The following is a 19,796-nucleotide window of genomic DNA, read 5'->3' on the forward strand; positions in this document are numbered from 1 at the left end:
GAACTTTCTCCTTTTGCTACTGGCCCCAGCAGGCTGAGGTCAAGAACTTGAGCAGGGCTGGCTGAGAGGCAGTGAGAAGGACCCACAGCTGGCTCCCCATCCAGGTGCACTTCCTCCACAGATGGTGATGCCTAGAGCCAACCAGGTAGCTCCATGGCATATTTCAAAGCCCACAGCAGGGAATTTGTAGGAGAATTGCCAAGGTGATTGCCAAATGGTGTTCCGTTTTGGAGACAGGTAATTGCACACCCGACCTTGTGTATGCAAGTTTTGATGCCTTGTATCTGTTTTCTCCAGTGCAACTGAGGGCTATGCCAGCAGACATGGGGGTAGAAGGGCAGAAAGGGATTTCAAGCATCACCAGAGGCACCTTTTCCTTTTGTCTTGCTATTTCCAATGGCATGGCTCTGTTTCTCTTGAAACCAGGTGTGTTGGAGGAACATGGGCTAGGGTGTGGGACCGTGGTCAGCAACAGGGCCCACATGCAATGCAAGTTGCGTGCAGAAAACCTAGCATTTTTTTTTTTCCAGAAAACCTAGCATTTTATAAAATATTTTAGTTAAACAGTCACTTGGGGTTTTTTTTTTGAACCATTAAATGTTATTTCTTTGTTGAACAGTTTCCAAAATCGTGACATTCATATGACCTCCTGCATGGAAAATGAGGTGTAAATAGAGAGTAACTCATGCAGAATGCTTGGCACACAGGAAGTCCAGCTGTCGTCTTTCCTTTTTTTTGTTCTTATTTCTTACGGCACCAGCAACTTGTTTATAACATTAAAAGAATATGGGTAAAGGGGGAAAATATCTCCTCATTTTCTTTTTTTGAAACAGAGTCTTGCTCTGTCACCCAGGCTGTAGTGCAGTGGTGCAATCTTGGCTCACAGCAGCCTCAACCTCCTGGCTCAAGCAATCCTCCCACCTCAGCCTCTTGAGTAGCTGAGACTATAGGCACACATCATCATGCTCAGCTAATTTTAAAATTTTTGTGGAGACAGTGTCTCACTGTGTTGCCCAGGCTGGTCTTGAACCCCTGCGCTTGAATAATCCTTCTGCTGTGGCTTCCCAAAATGCTGGGATTGCAGGTGTGAGCCACCGTGCCCTGCTCTTCTCACGTTCCCATGCCCAGGGTTTTCATGCATCCTTCCCGTCGTTGCACATTTGAAGCCAGAGCATTTGCATTGTTTAATGTTTGCTGGATTCAATTTTACATTCCACGGTTAATCCCTCTGCTCCTGGGATTAGGGAAATGCCCCTTATTCCTTGCTCTTTTCTTTTTATCTTGACCAGAGCCTGCATGAAAAGATGCTCACCAAATGGTAATCGAGCATGTAAATGAATGAATGCATAAGATAAATCTGGAGGAAAGTTTGAGACCAGAAGAACGTGTGAGGACGGCTTGTATGGGAATAGGCTCTGTGATGGGAGGTTTCTCTGTTGTCCTGAATGGCCTGGGGAGTGGGATGGGTGTGCTGCAGGCTGTTTTAGGATTGAGCTCAAGAAATCATTTTAAAGTCAAACTTGTAATAATCACTCTTGAGAATAATTAATTAGCAAGGAATTTGTGACTGGGACGCTCAGAAGTCTCAACAACAACTCTGATGGGTGGTCAATCTTTGTTACCTTGTTTGTTACACTAAAACGCCATGGAGCGGTTGGCCCATGGAGCTGACCCATAAAACTTACATGTGCCCATGTAAGTTTTCTGTTTTTATACCTTCCTTGTCTTCAGCAAATCATGAGAAGCAGCTTGTTGACACCCTGGTGTGGCCTCCTGTTGGTGCTCATGACCACCATTGTGTTACTGAGGCACCCCTGAACTTTCTTCCCTAAACTTGGAAGCCTTCCTCTTTGAGAAGTAGTTAAAAATAAATACTGGGTGTGGCACAGTGACTCTAGCCTGTAATCCCGATTCTTTGGGAGGCTGAGACAGGACAATCCCTTGAGTCTAGGAGTTTGAGACCTGCCTTAGCAACACAGGAAGACCCCATCTCTATCAGAAAAAAAAAAAAAAAAAAAAAATTAGCTGGATGTGATGGCACACACCTGTAGTCCCAGCTACTCTGGAAGCTGAGGTGGGAGGATCCCTTGAGCCCAGGAGTTGGAGGTTACAGTGAGCTGTAATTGCCCCACTGCATGCCAGCCTGGATGACAGAACTAGACCCTGTCTCCTCCTACCCCCCAAAAATCCGGGTATAGTTTTGGTTTATTATCAGCATCATGGAAAAATATTAAAATTATTAACGTTTCTGACATCTCTTTTCTTTTCCGCCTTTCCTTTCTTTCTGAGAGAGTTGAGACAGCAGCACACGTTTCTTGGCCCCATCACTGAGTTAATGGGGAAAATCACAGGTAGCCAGTTGTTTCTTTGGGGAGCTGATCTCTCCGGAGTGTTGCCTACCAAGGTGACCTTGGGAGGCCCCACATGGGAGTGAGACCTAAGACCATCAGTCATGTTGTCTATGCACATTTGGGTGTCCCTTTGAGGTAAAGGGAAGACAGACCAAACAAATGTCTTGGCATGCAGAAATCAGGATGTCCTAGAAATTATCCTATATAGTGTTACTGGTGGAAGGTATCCGAGTTACCAGCAGTGAATCCATAAGGGTCTGCAGCAACCTCAATTCTTGCCTGCTCAGAAGAAAGAATTTGACTGAGGGGCATAAGGCAGAAAAACAGACAGAGACAAGTTTCAGAGCTGGAGTGGAAGTTTATTTTAAAAGGCTTTAGAACAAGAAAGAAAGGAAAGTACGCTTAGAAGAGACCCAAGTGGGCACATGAAGGTCAAGTGTGGTGTTTACCCTTGGTCCTAGACTTCATAGGCTGGCCCACTTCCCATGTCTTGTGCCCTTTTCCCATGATTCTTCCCTTAGAGGGGGCTGCCCGCATGCATAGTGCCCTCCTTTTGCTTGGGAAGTGAGCACATGCAGTATGTTTAGGAAGTACGCATGCCTATCTGAGGGTTTCTTCCCTTTTCTGGTGGTGTACCCTGAGAAGGTCATACTCTGCCATTTTTTCTGTTAATGCATGTGCCCGAGAAGTTGTGTCTCCCTGGAGCCTGCATTCAATTAACAGTGCAATAGACGTGGACCGTCAGGAAATGGCCTCCTCCTGGCACCGGCTGCCAGTGCATCACTTTCAGAGAGGCAATGTGATAATTGCCGAACCATTACCCGACATTCTCCTAGTGGGTGCGGAAAGAGCCCACTGCTGCCCTGCTCATGCCTGTCTAACTACATGTAAAAATGGCATTATTTGATTTTTGATATTTCTGTCATTTTTGACACAGTACCTCAGGTGCCTGAAAGAATACTTTAAAGATACAAAGGGAGTAGTTTTCCACATTCTCTAAAGGATGAGGCTCCTCAGGTAGTCTCTGTAACCGGCAAATGGGTTCGTTATTCAGTGCCCAGATAGAGCCGATTTACCAAGACGGGAATTGCAGTAGAGAAAGAGTTTAATTCATGCAGAGCTGGCTGAACAGGAGACCAGAGTTTTATTACTACCCAAATCAGCCCCCTGGAAAATTTGGAGACAAGGGTTTTTCAAAGGTATTTTGGGGAGAAGGGGGTGGCTAGGGAATGGGTGCTGCTGAGTGGTTGAGGGTGCAATCATAGGGGAAAATGGCCCTCTTGCCTCTGAGTCCGCTTCTGGGTGGGGCCAGAGAACAGTTGGCAGGTCAGGTAGAGCTGTCAGTTGTCAGAAATGCAAAAGCCTGAATAGACATCTCAAAAGGCCAATCTTAGGTTCTACAATGGTGATGTTCTCTCTAGCAGTAATTGAGGAAGCTGCAAATCTTGTGATCCCCAGAGTTATCTTTTAAGTCTATACCTGGGCAGAATTCAAGCTGCGTTCATCCTCCCAATGTGGTAGTCTTGCATTAGTTTTACAAAGGTGGTTTAGTTTTGGGCTATTATCACTTAAACTATAAACTTCACTTTCTCCTAAAGTTAGTTTGGTCCAAGCCCAGGAATAGCCAAGGGCAGCTAGGAGGTTAAAGGCAAGATGGGGGTTGGTTACATTAGATCTCTTTCACTGTCATATTCTCTCACTGTTAAAATTTTTGCAAAGGCTATTTTACTTCATGCCCCTGTGGCCTCTCCCTGCACGTCCTCCTTGCTGCCCACAGCCTGCGGAAAAAGGGTGACCATTCCTCAGGGAGCCACGCACTTTGCCTGGGCCCGGACATCCTCTTTCAGTCACCAACTCTGTGGGCAAAGCCACCTACACTCTGGCAGCATACCTCAGGAGAGCAGAGGCTGTGGCAGATGTGTTGTGGTCTACTCTGACCCTTATGTCCATGCAACTGACTCATCTTTGCAGCAATTCCAATGTGTAGGTCTCATTATTCTCCCCGTTATATGAGAGGGAAGGGAATGCTCAGCAGAATGTTAAGAAACAGCCCAGTCTTGGCTGACACCAACAGGTGGCCCAGCTCACCTTTCCTGGCCAGTTGGTGCTGCCCCTGCAGCCATGGCTGACTCTGTGAGTGCTAGGAATGTAGAATGAGTAAGCTGTTGGGAAAGATGTCCTGTGACAATGGTTCCTGTTGCTTGGAAAAGTAACATTTGAATGCTGATTTTTATGCACCCACCTTTTCAGACAGATTGAAGCTTACGTCTAGTGCAACTCAAATGTTTAGGGAGATTTATGGAGATTCCAAATGGAAGTTTTTGCTGTTAGAAGTGGCTGTGAATAATGCAAGGGACAACTGAAAATTTCAAACTGCTTTTATGTTCGTTTGCTTACAAGTTAAAAACAATCCTTTAGTTTTTAAAATGTACTCACTGGTTTGAGAAGAAGCATGGAAAACATCATCTCCAGGGAGTTATTTCCTAAAAAGAAAGAAAAGATAGCAATGGGAAAATAATGGAGCTGGTTTTATAAAATATCTGGTTTCTACTCTTTCCAGCTCTGAAAACTGTGTTGACTAAGTAGGAACATTTTATTTTGGATAAGGCTGTTGGGATGGTCTTCAGAGGGCATCTGATACCCTACAATTGATTCATTTATATCTACCTTTAATGCCACAGATAAATACCGTGTACACAAAGTTAAAATTGATCCTTTCCATAGTCAGCTGGATGAACTAATTGTGCAATTCTGTCCTGTCATGTTCGTTTCCCCTTCTTTTCTTTTTTTACTTTGAGACAGGGTCTTGCTCTGTCACTCAGGCTGGAGTGCAGTGGTGCAGTCTAGGCTCACTGCAACCTCTACCTCCTGAGTTCAAGCGATTCTCATGCCTCAGCTTCCTGTGTAGCTGGGATTACAGGCGCATGCCACCATGCCCAGCTAATTTTTAAAATTAATTAATTAATTAATTAATTTTTTTTTGTAGAGACAGGATTTCAGCACGTTGGCTAGGCTGGTCTCAAACTCCTGACCTCGGGTGATCCGCCCACCTCAGCCTCCCAGAGTGCTGGGATTATAGGCGTGAGCCACCGCGCCTGGCCTCCCTTATTTTCATCCATACCTGAATGTTCTTTTCTTTGATACTGATGGTTGTTCTCTAGGAAGTCACTCACAAACTCAGTGCTATTACCTGTGCTTGGCTATCTTTCTGCAATCTCATAGCATTCACTACAGCTTATATTTGCAGTGAACTTCGTTGTTTTTATAAGGCATTGCTATTTTTTAAAAAATGTTTTTTAAAGGCATGCTTTTATTTGGGATTTTGAACAATATGTTGGGTTTTTGTTGTTGTTGTTGTTAATCTTACCTTATTATTAAGAAAGCATGTGAAGGAAGAAAAAAAATTACATTTACCTTAGCATTTTATGTCTTTAATTTACCTGAAAATATGATACATAAAAAGTTGTTTTCTATAAAGGACAGATGAGAATTATATTCTAAGGGGTTACTTTTTGATTGGTTCAGCTATCACCTGAGCAGCCCTTTGTAGACTGACCTGGGAGGTGATGACTGTTGAGAACTGGTTTTCGGGAGAGGACTCTGGAGTCCTGGGTCCCAGGCAGTGACAGCCTCCTTCCCTTCCCCTCTGACCACCACTGGGCTTGTGGCCCTGGACTTTGGCCTTCTTTGGGAGCCTGTGGCAAAACAAAGTTCTTCTGCTGTCAGCTTGGCCCTCCTCATCTGAAGGAAATACTTCTTGTGCTTCGTCTGGTGTCAGGGGCAACAATTCCGGCGAGGCCACATCAGCAGAAATGAAGCTCTGTGACCACAGTATGGTACAAGACCTGGGTCAGGGAGAGGCCGTGGTTTCCCGGAGGATGGCTGTTTGCCCCTCATAGGACCTTGGCGCTAACTCTGGGCTCAGCTACTTGGACCCCTTATGCTGCCATGAACAGGAGCCCCTCAGGCCCAGCGCTCCAGAGCCTTCCATGTTTGCATGAAGTCATAAAACAAACACCGACTTCATCTAGATGCCTGGTCCGGGTGCACATGGGGCACTGAGAACACCCCCAGGGAACAGGGCCATCTCAGCCACGTGGTCACTACAGAACCGCCCGAGCACATGGCCAGACGGTGTAGGACTCAGTGTGCCACTGACAAACCGGACAAGCTGAGGAAGCTGATTTCCCAGTGACTAGAGCTGCCCCGTGCTGGAGGAAGGGCGGAACTGCCCCAGAGGAGGTGACTCAGGCCTCTCAATCCGGGCATTTGTGGTTCCTCACTTTTACTCAAAACCAGGGAGCCAAAGGACCCATGAAATCCACAATGCGTAAAATTTGCATGATTAAAAATACACAATTCATGCATTCCTCTGCCTACATACAACTGAGGGTGAGAAGTCTTGTTGCCAGGGTAGAAAGTACCCTGCAGGGGAGGCGTGTGGGAGCTGCCTGGAGGTCCACTGAAGTCTGGTCATTGGCCTCACAGGGTCCCCACGTCTCCAGGCTGAGCGTCTCTGTCCTCTGAGACTCTTGTGAGGTTTTGCCCTGTTCTGAGAGAGCAGAAGAGAAGTTTGCGCCAGGAAGATGAAAATACTGACATGCCCTGTTTCTCACTATGAATTGTAACTGAACTAAAAGCAAACTCGCTTTTCTAACATTTTCCTGGTGGGTGGACTATAGGTAGGGTTTTCCTTTTTTTGATAATGTTTAACAGAAATCTCTTGTTTAGTTTGTTTGTATACAAATTTAACTGCTTGAATAAGGGACTGGGTGTGAATTGCCAGTGTAAGTGAGAGATTTTTTTTTCTTAACACAAGGTCCGTGATGGCCGTTTCTGGCTTGGGGTAGTATGGTTGTAGGTGCTGGCAACACAGTCACCTGCCACTTCCTGCCTCAGTCTGCTGTGGCAATACAGAGATGCACAGATTGTTAAATATTGCGGGGTTTTTGATTGTTTGGGTTTTTCTTGCAAAGAGTACAGTACTTTGGTGGAGACAGATATGGAAACACAGATTCCATGCGAGGTGTTGAGGCTACAGTGGAGGTTGTGTGGGTGCATGGCCATGGTGAGGGACCTCAGGGCAGGAGCCACGCCAGGCAGAGCACCAACAGGCAGGACGGGCCAGGGAAGCGTCAGAGAGCTTGGCAAGCCTCTGGCTTGTCTTGTGGTCACTGCTGCCATGTCATGCCTCATGAGGACCCCAGCAGTCAGATGCTCCTAGTGTAGGAGCTTCCCTCTTGACCACCAAATGCTCATGGAATTTGTGTGCGGTCGGTGTTGGAAGCATGAGGCTGATGCCTAGAATTCAGAAAGGCTGACGGCCCACATGGCCTTCGCCTTTGGAGCTGGGCCCTGAAGAGAGAGGGACAGCAGGAAGGAGAGCCTCTTATCAGATGTGGCGTGGAAGGCTGTGAGATACGAGGGGAGTATGGACTCCAGCCTTTTCTTAGGGCTCTCGAGTATGAGCAGAAAGCAGCAGGTGCAGTGAGTGGTTCTGGGCCTGGGTCACGTGACCCTGCCATAGGTACAATGCTAGTGACAGAGCACACACCCACCGGTGTGCCAGGCCTCTGCTTCCTGCTGCTCGCCAATGGGGATTGTGATGGCCTGTGGCCTGTGGCCTGGCTTTGCCTGGCGATAGGTTCAGTGGACAGTGACAGAGGCCTTTCAGGTGTGGGATGCTCAAGCCGAGAGGCCGGTTATGCCTTGGTGTCTCTGGTGCCTGGTGCCTGGTGCTCTGGTGGGAAGCCCTCAGACCTGTGAGCGCAGCACCACGCTGAGAACCAACCCCAGGCTGTGAGCAGTGTACCGGTTCTCTCCCAGAGCCCCAGACCTAGCCAGGATGTGTTTCTCCTTGAGTTCCCTTCTCAGCAGGGGCTGAAGATACTTCTGGGAAGTCTAACCCAGCTGTCCGTTTTGCAGGTACGTTCAGTTCCTCAGTGGGCTCCTGTCCGGATCGGTGAAAATGAATGCCTCTCCCCTGTTCCTGCATTTTGTCATCCTCCACGGCACCCCCAACTTCGACACAGGTGGAGGTGAGTGTCCTTCACGATGTGGCACCTGCGATTGGCTGGCCCAGACTTGGAGCTGGTCCTGGGCCCCTCAGTTTAGATAAGCCTCTGCTTTCCTTCCGAGAGGGCCCAGGGTCTGCTCCTCTGCCTCCCTGGCGATTGACTGTGTCCCCCTTCAGTGGTCAGAGCCCCATGTTTATGTGGTTGGGCCAAGTTATTTAATCAGGGGAGGGACTGGCAGCCAGCAAGGGGTATCAGAAATACCCCTGTGTATATGCACAGTGACTCGGGCAGACAAGCATTTTCTGGGCTGCAGCCCTGGTGGGTCAGCTGTGCAGTTGGCCTTGAGGTCACAAGCTATGGAAGAAGCCCAGTAAGAGAGGCATGAATGTGACCCAGTCTCCCCTGACGCATCTCACGAGCCCGTCTCCTCCTTCTCCTTTAAAATGACCCCACAGGAAAGCACACAGCATGTAGCTGAGGGTGAGGGCCCTGAGCCCTCCTCCCTGTCCCACTTAGATGATCACAGCACACGACTGGGGATCAGGGCCCTGTCCCTACATCCCCAGTTCCCCAACGGTGCACAGAGCATACGGCTGAGGGTCAGCAGGGCCCTATCCCTCCTCCCTTGTCCCATGCAGGAGCACATGGCACATGGCTGAGGGTCAGGGCCCTGTCCTCTCCTTCCCAATCTCGTGCAGGCACACACAGCACATGGCTGGGATTCAGGACCCTTGCCCCTCCTCGCCAGTCCCATGCAGGTGCTTGCTCAGAGGTTTCTATTGTCTCTGAAGTACATCTGTGCCTTCAGGTCCCCCGGGTCATCATGGCCAGAGTGACCTTGCCAAGCTGCTAGTTGGTTTTGAAGCAGCCTGGCTTCAATTCAGGAGCCTTTGGCACCCTTTGGATAAAGGTCAAACTGTGTTGCTCTGCAGGCTTCTAGGACCGGGTCCGGCCTTTTCCTGCAGCAACCCTGTGGCTCCATGCACTGCCTTCCCAAACCTCAAAGGCCGCAGGTGCAGTCTCCTGGTCTCCTCGTCCCTTTCTGTCTTTCTGATTGCCAAATTCCTGTTCGTTCTGTACTGGTCATGCCTCTACAGACAGTTGTGCCTTTCTTTCAGTGTGCCGGCCCTTTCTGAAGCTCTACCAAGCCATGCAGCCTGTGTACACCTCCGGGATCTAGTGAGTGCTGCTGCTGCTGCTGCTGCTGCTGTGGGATCTGGAGGGCTCAGGGAATTGCAGCTGAGCCTCAGCTGCCTGTCCAGTAGGAAGAGGGTGGGAGGGTTCAGGTCAAAGAATGCCAAGAAGCCAAAGAAGAGTCCAGTGGGGAAAACCCTCTCATGGCCCGTGCTCCAGCATCACGCCTCGGCCCTCCCTCCTGCCCTGCACAAGTGTCTTTGGGCTGTCACACCAGTTGGCTCCATTAAAGGACATGGGGGCTGGAATTTTGAGGGGAGAGAGGGCCATTTGCTTTTTGGAGTATGGTGGCCCCTCGGTTTTCAAGGGGGATTGATTCCAGGAACCGCTTTGATTACCCAAATCCGAGGATGTTCAAGTGTGTTTTATAAAACAGCATTGTCTTGAACTCCGGACCTCAAGTGATCCACCTGTCTTGGCCTCCCAAAGTGCCAGGATTACAGGTGTGAGCCACCGAACCCCTGGCCATCATGGTGAAACCCCGTTTCTACTAAAAATACAAAAATTAGCCAGTTGTGGGGTCATGCACCTGTAAACCCAGCTACTCGAGGTGGAGGCAGGAGAATCACTTGAACCTGGGAGGCAGAGGTTGCAGTGAGCCAAGATCACACCATTGCACTCCAGGCTAGGGGACAGAGCAAGAATCAAAAAAAAAAAAAAAAAAAGGCCAGGCTTGGTGGCTCACGCCTATAATCCCAGCACTTTGGGAGGCCAAGGTGGGTGGATCACCAGGTCAAGAGATTGAGACTATCCTGGCCAACATGGTGAAATCCCATCTCTACTAAAAATACAAAAATTAGCTGGGCGTGGTGGCATGTGCCTGTAGTCCCAGCTACTTGGGAGGCTGAGACAGGACAATTGCTTGAACCTGAGACGCAGAGGTTGCAGTGAGCTGAGATCGTGCCATGGCACTCCAGCCTGGCGACAGAGCGAGATTTGGTCTCAAAAAAAAGAAAACAACAACAACAAAAAACTGGCATTGTATTTTCATATAACCTATGAGCATTCTCCTGTATACTCTAAATCATCTCTAGATTACATAACAATACCTAATTCAATGTAAAGGCTGTGAAAATAGTTGTTACAATGTATTGTTTTTTAACTTATATTATTTTTTACGGTTGCATTTTTGTTTTTTATTTATTTCCCACAATATTTTCTATCCCCAGTCAGTTGAGTCCATAAATGTGGAACCCAAGAATAGGGAAGGTTAACTGTGAGCATATTGGAGAGAGTCCTACGATAGGCTCTCACTACTGTGGTTTTTCTTTCTCGCTCCTTTCCATTTTGTTTTTTATTTTTATTTATTTATTTTTTTTGAGACAGCATCTCGCTCTGGCACGATCTCCGCTCACTGCAACCTCCACTTCCCAGGTTCAAGCGATTCTCCTGCCTCAGCCTCCCGAGTAGCTGGGATTACAGGCACCTGCCATCATGCCCAGCTAAATTTTGTATTTTTGTAGAGATGGGGTTTCACTATGTTAGCCAGGCTGGTCTCAAATTCCTGACTTCAAGTGATCCGCCTGCCTTGGCTTCCCAAAGTGCTGGGATTACAGGCGTGAGCCATGTCCGGCCTCCTTTGCATTTTAAACAAAAGGTAGCCACACATCCCCCAAATTTGTACATATTTCTGAGCTTTCTTTGTCTTTTTGGATGTGGACAGGAATTTTATGAAAAGTCAGTAAAGGTAACAAATCTCGCTACTCACAAAGAGCTGTTGTCACATTTCTGGGTTTGCTGTGGGCCCTGTGTGCACTGATGTCACTCTGGAATTGCACCCGTAGTTTGTAACTGAAACTGTGGCTGTGCCCACCCTGGGCCCCTTCCTCTAAGGCTGTATGGTTGTCTCCAAGCTTGGACCTCTGGAGTTGGACCTTAGTCACTTCAAGTCAGTCACTGACCGTGATGATGCTATGAGGACCCTCCATGGCCTGGGAGCTTTCTTTACCTTTTTAGATTCATTTAGATTCTCAGGAATTAGATTCTGGGCTGATTGGGCATTCTCTGTGATTTCTGAGTTTTTGGTTGTAGGGTTGCTTTTCTCTACATGTATTCTTCCCACGAAATTATGAAGTTGCATAATGATCTGCCTTCTTCTTCATCCCAAAGCAACGTTGGCCCAGAAAACCCCAGCAGGATCTGCATCATCATCGAGCCGGCCCAGCTTCTGAAGGGAGATGTCATGGTGAGTGCCTGCCATGGCCGCAGATGTGTCTGTGTCCCCACTCTCCCAGTGGTGATGACTTGAAATCATGATTCTGTGTTAAAACAGTAACCCCCACCCCCCAAAAAAAGTACCCTGTAGGAAGAATGAAAAGTAGCTTTTACCTTAACACTGGGGTCCCCCACCCCCGGGCCGTGGACCTTATCGGTCCATGGCCTGTTAGGAACTGGGCCTAGCGAGCGAGCAGGACCACCTGAGCCTCCCGTCAGATCAGCGGTGCCATGAGATTCTCATAGGAGTGCGAACCCTATTGTGAACTGTGTGTGCGAGCGATCTAGGTTGCACACTCCTTAGGAGAATGATGATCTGAGGTGGGTAAAAATATTGAGGCGCTGTTAGCATGGAGATAGCGGATAATTCAGCCGTAGTTTACATCTCGAGTGATGTGGGCGATTGATGAGAAGGCGGTTGAAGCGTCTGGTGAGTAGTGCATGGTTAGGAATAGCCCTGTAATAATTTGAGCAGGCGCCAAGAAGTGAGCGGAACAGTTTGATCCTGAAACCATCCTCCACCAGTCCATGGAAAAATTGTCTGCTGTGAAACCAGTCCCTGGTGCCAAAAAGATTGGTGACCACTGCCTTAAGGCATTTAGTTAACTTTCTGAATAAAACTATTTTAATTAAAGGGACGAAACAAATCTTCGTTCTTGATTCTCTTTCATTCTAGAGCCCCTTGAGACATATAACCTGGAAATTAATGTCCTAACTTGGCCACTCACTTCGGAGAACCCCTGTATTCTGACTATAATTTGCATTCTTCACATGATCACAGGCCTCCCAGAGTGTGGGTGCAGAAATAGAATATTTATGTATCATTAATAGCCGAAGTGTGAAATACAGCTGGTGCAATTACAGCTTGATTAATGGTCAAAACAATGATTTCTCCAGATAATTTTGACTCTTGGGTGTGTTAGTTCTTGGAGGAGATTAGCCATTACATTTTTGCCTTTTATCTTTCTGGAATACAGACAATTCATACATTTAAAATAATTTTAGGAAAGTTTTTTATCTGAAATAAGGTAAGCTTTTAAGGCATATATATGACCTTCAGCATGCATAGAATCATAGAATGTAAAGATTTCATGGCCTTGGAAGACCCACTTCTATAAGGCAGTAGGGTGAATTGAGAATTAGCTTTTCATTGTATTATAAATGCCCTGTACAACGTTTTTGAGGATATTCATTAATTTCCCCGTAACCCCTAGATTTTAAAATCTTAGCTTAGTGGGTGGTGAACTCCCTACCTTGCTGGTCCTGAATTCTTCCAAAAATCAAATCAGCGAGGATCGAAGGTGGAGAGGATTGAAGGTGGAGACCGTCTAAACCCATCCATGCCTGCGAGGTCCCTCTGGGGCCTCCAGTTCTGTCCTGTTTCACATGCTCACCACCTAATTGAGGGGTTCTTCAGGCCTGGAAGGCAGGTCTGGAACAACAGCCGGGCCCAGCCCTTTTCAAGGCATTGAGTAAGCACTTTATAAACATCTTGCCTCCCATTTCATAGGCAAGAAAGCTGAGGTTTGGGGTGCGTCATACGTTTATATAGACCCTTTTCCTTAGCTCTCTGTTCTGCTGTCCTAAGGAGGAGGACCTGGGCTGGAAGTCTGTCCTCAGCGGTGCTGTGCTGCAGCGATGGTGCAGCATCCCTGTGGTTGGAATTGAGAGGGAGGACCAGGAGGGGAGAGAGACATCCGCTCTGGTGTTCTCTCACATCCTGTGGTCCAGAAGGCAGCCCTGGGCTTGTTTCCTAGGAGACTTCACCCTGGAGGCTCCTTCTCCCAGGACACTTCCTGGGATCGTTGGACAAAGGGCCTGAGTCTTTATTGAGCACTGGCTATGTTCAGCACTTTACTCCTCCACCCACTCTGGAACTGGGTCCAGTGTTCCAGCTTTAAAGAGGAGGCCAGGCTGGGCGCAGTGGCTCACACCTGTAATCCCAGCACTTTGGGAGGCTGAGGTGGGTGGATCACGAGGTCAGGAGATTGAGACCATCCTGGCTGACACGGTGAAACCCCATCTCTACTAAAAGTACAAAAAATTAGCCGGGCATGGTGGCGCGCGCCTGTAGTCCCAGCTACTCAGGAGGCTGGCATGAACCCAGGAGGTGGAGCTTGCAGTGAGCCAAAATTGCGCCACTGCACTGCAGCCTGGGCGACAGAGCAAGACTCCATCTCAGAAAAAAAAAAAAATAGTAGGTCAAGAGAGGCTGGGGGCGATGCTGGTAGGATTTGCCCCCGCCCTCATCTTGTTTGCGTAGTGTTCTACCTGCCCTGGGAGGCAGCATCGCAAGGGCGGGTGCTCCCTGAAGCAGATCTTCAGTGATGAGTAGTTATGGCCCCATGACCCAGTCCCTTTAAGATGACTCATGGGAGGCAGCTGAACAACTCAGTCATGGAGGGTGACCCTCAGGCTAAGATGTGGCTTCCCCCCTACCCCCCACCAAGAGCATGGGACAGCCCTCTCCCCTGGGCTGTTTATGGGCTGGTAGCTGCAGGGTCTTCCTGAGACCAGGCGGGTGGGGCAGTCTCCTGGGAAGTGCCTGGCTCCTCTCCTCTCTTCCAGCTACCTCCTCCTCCACCTGCCTCCTCCTCCTCCTTTCTCTCCTTTCTTCTCTCCCACCCCACCTTTACAAATTTCTCCCTCCTCCTCTTGCCCTTCTTCCTTTTCCTCCTCCCTGCTCTCTCCCTCCTTCCTCCTCATTATTTTCTGTGGCCCCTTCTTCCTACTGTCATTCATCCAGTAGTCTTTTTTTTTGAATGTTTTGTGCTTTTTGAGTCCCTGTGCTTGGCTCTAGGCCCATGAGTGAAGTTTTTCCCCTAGAGGATCCTGTTGGGGACATGGGCTTTCTGGCAGGAGGGAACCTGCTGCTACTGTGTAGCCCACAGAGACCTTGATGAGACGGGGTGGGAGAGGTCACAGGAGGACTCAGATGGAAGTGTCCTGTGAGTTGGCTTCGGGTTGGAAGGGGTGTTATTATACAAACAGAGATGCGGCATCCCAGGCTTGAGGCACCCACAGAGGCTGATGCTGTTGTTAGGATGTCTGTCTTGCAAGGAAAGTCGTTGTCTTGGAAGGTTCAAACCAGATTGTGTAGGGCTTACATATTTGCATATTTTGTTTTGGGAAATGTTAGACCTCTGCCCAGTGAAGACCATACTTAGGGTTTGTGGGGATTAAATGTACTCAGTCGCATAAGTCTCCCAGGACAGCGCCTGGCGGAGGATGAAACGGCATCGATGTGACCCTGCAGCATCACCAGGTCACTTTCCTCTATCAGACCAGACTGTGGCTTAGTCTTTGGGGCAGCCACTGCCTCTTCCCTCTGGAAGAACCCCCAGCACCCCACCCACCCCACAGGCCCTCTCCCCATGGCGCTGCGTCCTATCCTGTCCCACCCTGTAGTGGGCACCGCAGCCCAAGCATGTGGTCTGAGTAGACATTACATGCATCTCTGTTGTAGCAGTTGGAATGAGGCTTTGAGTGGGTGGCATGTGTGGGACTTGGAAGGTGTGTGGTGGAGGTGTGGGTTTGGCACTTGATAACTGAGGCAGGCCCAGGAACAGGGTGGGGAGGGGTGGAGAGGGGCCGTGAGTGGGTGAAGGAGGCATTGGTCTCCTTTCCTCAGCGTCCCATCTGCAGCCCTTGGGAGTCTTCCCAATGGCCTCTGGGCCACCCTGGGCTGGCGTTCTCCAGCCTGCCATCTCCTCCTGGTCCTCTACCTGTTGCTGGCTCTAACCTGCTTGGCATTCAGACTGTGTGTCCCTCAGGCCACTAGAACCCGCCAGCTGCCTCATGCTGCCCCAGCTGATCCCGCCATTCTGTCCCCAAGCCCTGCTGATCCAGCACTGTCCACCCACCCTGGCCCTGATCTCTCAACTCAGGCTTCACCGTTTGGTCTCAGCTTAAACAGCAGAGGTGATTCTCCCACAGTCCTGGAGGCTGGGAGCCTGAGATCCAGGTGTGGGCAGGGTGGTTTCTCCTGAGGCCTCTCTCCTTGACCTGGAGGTGGCTGTCTTCTCCCTGTGTCCTCACCTGGGCTTCCCTCTGTGTGTCTATGTCCTCATCTCTTCTTCTTACAAGGACACCAGTTATCATTCATTCAGGCCCAGCCTAACGACCTCATTTTAATTTACCTTTGTGAAGACCCCATCTCCAAACACAGCCCTATGCTGAAGTGCTGAGACCTTCAACCTATGGATTTTGGAGGGACACCATTCAGCCTGTAACAACTCTGTTTATTAAATAAACCTCTCTTAGAAAGTTTAGTAAGATTACTAGTGCAGTCAGGTGCCATTGACGGCCCGGTCCATGTGGCTGTGGTTTGTCACCAGCCTTTATCCTGAGCACGTTCAGCGTGCGGCCTGCATGAGAGGATGTGGTGGACATGCGAGTGGGCAGTGCAGGGCTCCTGCTCCCGGGAGTCTGGGTCCTCCAGGGAGATGAGCATGCAGATAGCTAGGGCAGGTGGAACTGAGCGTGGCAGAAGGTGTGCGGTGGCAAGAACTGAAGGTTAGGTGGGAGAGACGATTTCCAGCGTGTCAGAGGAGGCGTGGCTTCACAGCAGAGCTCACATCTGTGGTCGACCTGGAGAGTAGAAGCCCAGGGTGTCACTGCCAGCGCTCCCATCAGAGTCGGGAGTGCATCTTTTGCCAAAGCCCAGAAATCTCAGTGCTGTTGACTCCCTCTGAAAACGATCTAAGGGAACAACACAGGAAGAAAAAAATGTGGTTGCACGTTTCTCATTATTGGCAAAGCATCCCTAGAGAGGAGCAGGAGCCATCCCCTCCTCCTGTTCACGCTTCTTCTGGGTGTTCTGAGGGTGTGCAGTGCAGGAGTAGCGCCGGATTCATCCTCTCCAGCCTCTTCCCACCTTCCAGTGACCCACTCTGCCATGCTCAGCACAGGATGCCCACGCCGCCTTCACTTTGCCCTTCCTTCAGTTTTTCCCTGTGACTGCTTGACGTGCCCTGCTGCAGGTTCACCGAGCAAACCTTAAGTTGAGAAGGCTGCAGTGGGGGAAGAAGTTACAGGGCCTTTTCTGTGTAAAGTTCAGATACGCAGGTGGTTTTATTTCTTTTGGCAACAGTCATGGCTTGGAGAGGATCCTAAGGAGCAGAAAGCATGTGCGTAGATTTACACCCTGAAGACTGCAGATGTCTTGGTGCTCTCAGTCTGGGTGTTTTCTGAGGCTGTCTGTGTACTTTTGAAGGCGGCAAGTGGCTTCCCAGGCGGGCTAGCCATCTTTCATCCTCCTCCTTCGAAAGGCCTCTTGTCCTCTTTGAGTTTTCCCCTCCGTGGTTCTGGTGTCTGCCTTGCCTGCGGGGACATCTGCCTGGCTTTCCTCATGAGGGCCTCTGCACTGGGACTTACTGGCAAAGATCACAGTCATGAAGTTCACAGAGAAGGAAGGGCCAGAGTCAAGTCTAACTGCAGAAAGTGACTTGGGAAAACAGAGCCCCACTTGCCACTCCCTGGACTCAGTTACTAGCAGGTGGAGCTGCTGCAGGCAACAGCAAAGCTGACCGTGACTCGCCGTCTGCCTTCGCCTCGACACAGCCAGCGCATCCCTGCTCGGCCCCTCCGAGTTGCACACCTGACCCGTCCCATCTTTGCAACGTGCTTTTCGCCAAAGGTCAGATTCTTAAGCCTGCTCCTTTCAAAAGGGCAGAACCTCAAGAGGTTTAGTAAATATGGCATTGTTGGGCAGTGCCATGGAGAGGGCAGCCGAGGCGTTATGTAACCCTGTTCAGGAATTCATGCGGGCCCATCAGGAGTCTGGCAGGGCTCCAGGGGTCTGATCCAGCTTGCTCCCTCCCTGATCTCGGCTCTCAGCTCCAGAGTTTGTAAACACATGCTTCGTCTTGCTGCCCCTGCTTGGGCAAATCCACGGCCACTTGAATTTTGTGTTCATGGTTGCTGGCTCTAGAACCTCGCTCCAGTGACCCGACTTGTAAACAAAGGTGTTGCCTGCTCAAGAAGTTTTCACAAACCAACAGTGCTGTTGCTGGTTGTTTCTTACCGAGGGCACTTACATAAGGCCAGGGAAAATGAAAGTGTTCTCCTGAGACTCTGCCCCAGGAGAGGTTTCTACAGATCTCTGTTGGACACATCACAGCATTATTTTGTGATTGTCTTTTCCTCTCGCTTTTAGACTGGGCTGCGTCTTAATCCATGCTGTCATCTCAGCATAGTGGACTTGGTTGTGTTTTCACTTGCAGCCAGTTTTTACCCACCTTTCAATTGCTTTAGGTCATGAATTACAATATTGCGAACATCTGAAATCATTTTCGGCTCCAAGCGAAGAAATCATGGTTTAGTGTTGGCCCTGCCTAAGTCTTTGACCTATGGGGCTTAGCTATCTAACTTTCTACCCTCCAAATATGTGGCTGTAACTCATTCTCTGAGTTCACAGATTCCTTGAGACCTACGTAGACAGTTGCCTGGGCCACCAGTGGAGTGTTGAGTGAGATTGCTACTCTTTTCTGTTAGGGATGCTTTGAGGGTTCTGCTCTTTTGCTTAGTAAATTTAGGGGAAGCAGATCTGAATAGGAGCTGCCCAGCAACGGCTGGCATTGGGGGAGGATAGGAACCTGAGGGCTGACTTCTGAATTGGGGACTGGCATTCCTGGGGCTGATACCTTAAGCCTTGACCCTCTTGGTACAAGGTGCTTTTTCTCTTGTTAATGGAGAGTTTGAAATAAAAATACACTTATGTGGCCTAAAGTTAAGCAAGTCATCAGCGTCTTTAAACACTGGATTGATGGATAACTTCTTTGAGAATTCCACGTGTCTGCCTTCGACTTGGTGTACCGAGGTCAAGGCAGGGCTCTGTTCCTGGTCACCAGCAACTTGTCCAGTCCAGTCAAGGGCACAGGCGTATTTTTATTTTTATTTTTATTTTTTGAGACGGAGTCTCGCTCTGTCGCCCAGGCTGGAGTACAGTGGTGCAATCTTGGCTCACTGCAAGCTCCACCTCCCAGGTTCATGCCATTCTTCTGCCTCAGCCTCCTGAGTAGCTGGGACTACAGGCGCCGGCCACCGTGCCCGGCTAACTTTTTGCATTTTTTTAGTAAAGACGGGGTTTCACCATGTTAGCCAGGATGGTGTCGATCTCCTGACCTTGTGATCTGCCCGCCTCGGCCTCCCAAAGTGCTGGGATTACAGGCGTGAGCCACCGTGCCCGGCCCGGCACAGGCATATTTTTACACCACTATTAGAAAATAAATTTTTGCGATGGTTTCTGAATTGCCTCATCAGACTAAAAGAAAGCAAGAGTGCTTACAGGCCTTCCCACTGAGATCATCATTCACCCTATATGTTTTTGAGTACCAAGTGCCCTCTCTCTAGAAGCTTATGCCCTTTAAATAATATATTCATATAAATGTAGCATATCATTACTGGATTTATGAATTATATTAATATGTAGTGCTAATTTAATCTTTATAACAACATAGCCAGGTCAATATCATAATACTCATTTTGCAGTCAGAGAATTTAAAGTCTAAAGAGGCTACAACTTTCTGAAGATCTGAGTGCTCCCAGTGATTTGTGATGTCGGCATCACACCCACATACTTTTGTGGTTGGCTGTATGATAGCATGGTTACAGGCCATGCGCAGCCTTTGTTGCAGTGCTTGCTATTTCTTATTTCATTTTTCTGTGCTACAAAATTGTGACTGCACATCTTTGAGTTGTTATTTTAAATGCAGATATTCTAAAATCTGAAGGCAAAGGATCAACATATTCTAGAAACACTCTGGGGAGACCCAGGTAAATAAAGTTAAAGCCGGGGGGATGAAGAGAAAATTATAGACTTGAATCACTCTAATCTTTAAGAAATGTTTGCATTACTATTATAGCTTAAAGGGAGGCATTTGGCGGCCCTCGTACCAAGTACCATGTTGATTGTTCTTTCTGTTAAGTATTACAAGCATAATTCTGAGCTCTTGCCATTGGTCCTAAAAAGAATTGTTGATGTAGATAACGCATAATTATTGCATACTATGGAGGGCTC

At 48.7% G+C, this 19,796-nt stretch overlaps 1 protein-coding gene across 17 annotated transcripts in view; it reads left to right on the forward strand.

The window, feature by feature from the left end:
• The window catches only part of TNS3 (tensin 3), a 308,196-nt gene that overhangs the window by 158,337 nt on the left and 130,063 nt on the right, over positions 1–19,796 (forward strand). For all 17 annotated transcript variants that reach the window (XM_063667331.1, XM_063667329.1, XM_063667338.1 and 14 more), the window contains 3 exons: positions 8,277–8,389; positions 9,487–9,547; positions 11,672–11,747. In XM_063667331.1, coding sequence (XP_063523401.1) covers positions 8,277–8,389; positions 9,487–9,547; positions 11,672–11,747 — 250 coding nt within the window. The remainder of the gene's footprint in view (positions 1–8,276; positions 8,390–9,486; positions 9,548–11,671; positions 11,748–19,796) is intronic.

Source organism: Pongo pygmaeus, chromosome 6 (genome assembly GCF_028885625.2).
Source record: "Pongo pygmaeus isolate AG05252 chromosome 6, NHGRI_mPonPyg2-v2.0_pri, whole genome shotgun sequence".
Classification (NCBI taxonomy): Eukaryota; Metazoa; Chordata; class Mammalia; order Primates; family Hominidae; genus Pongo; species Pongo pygmaeus.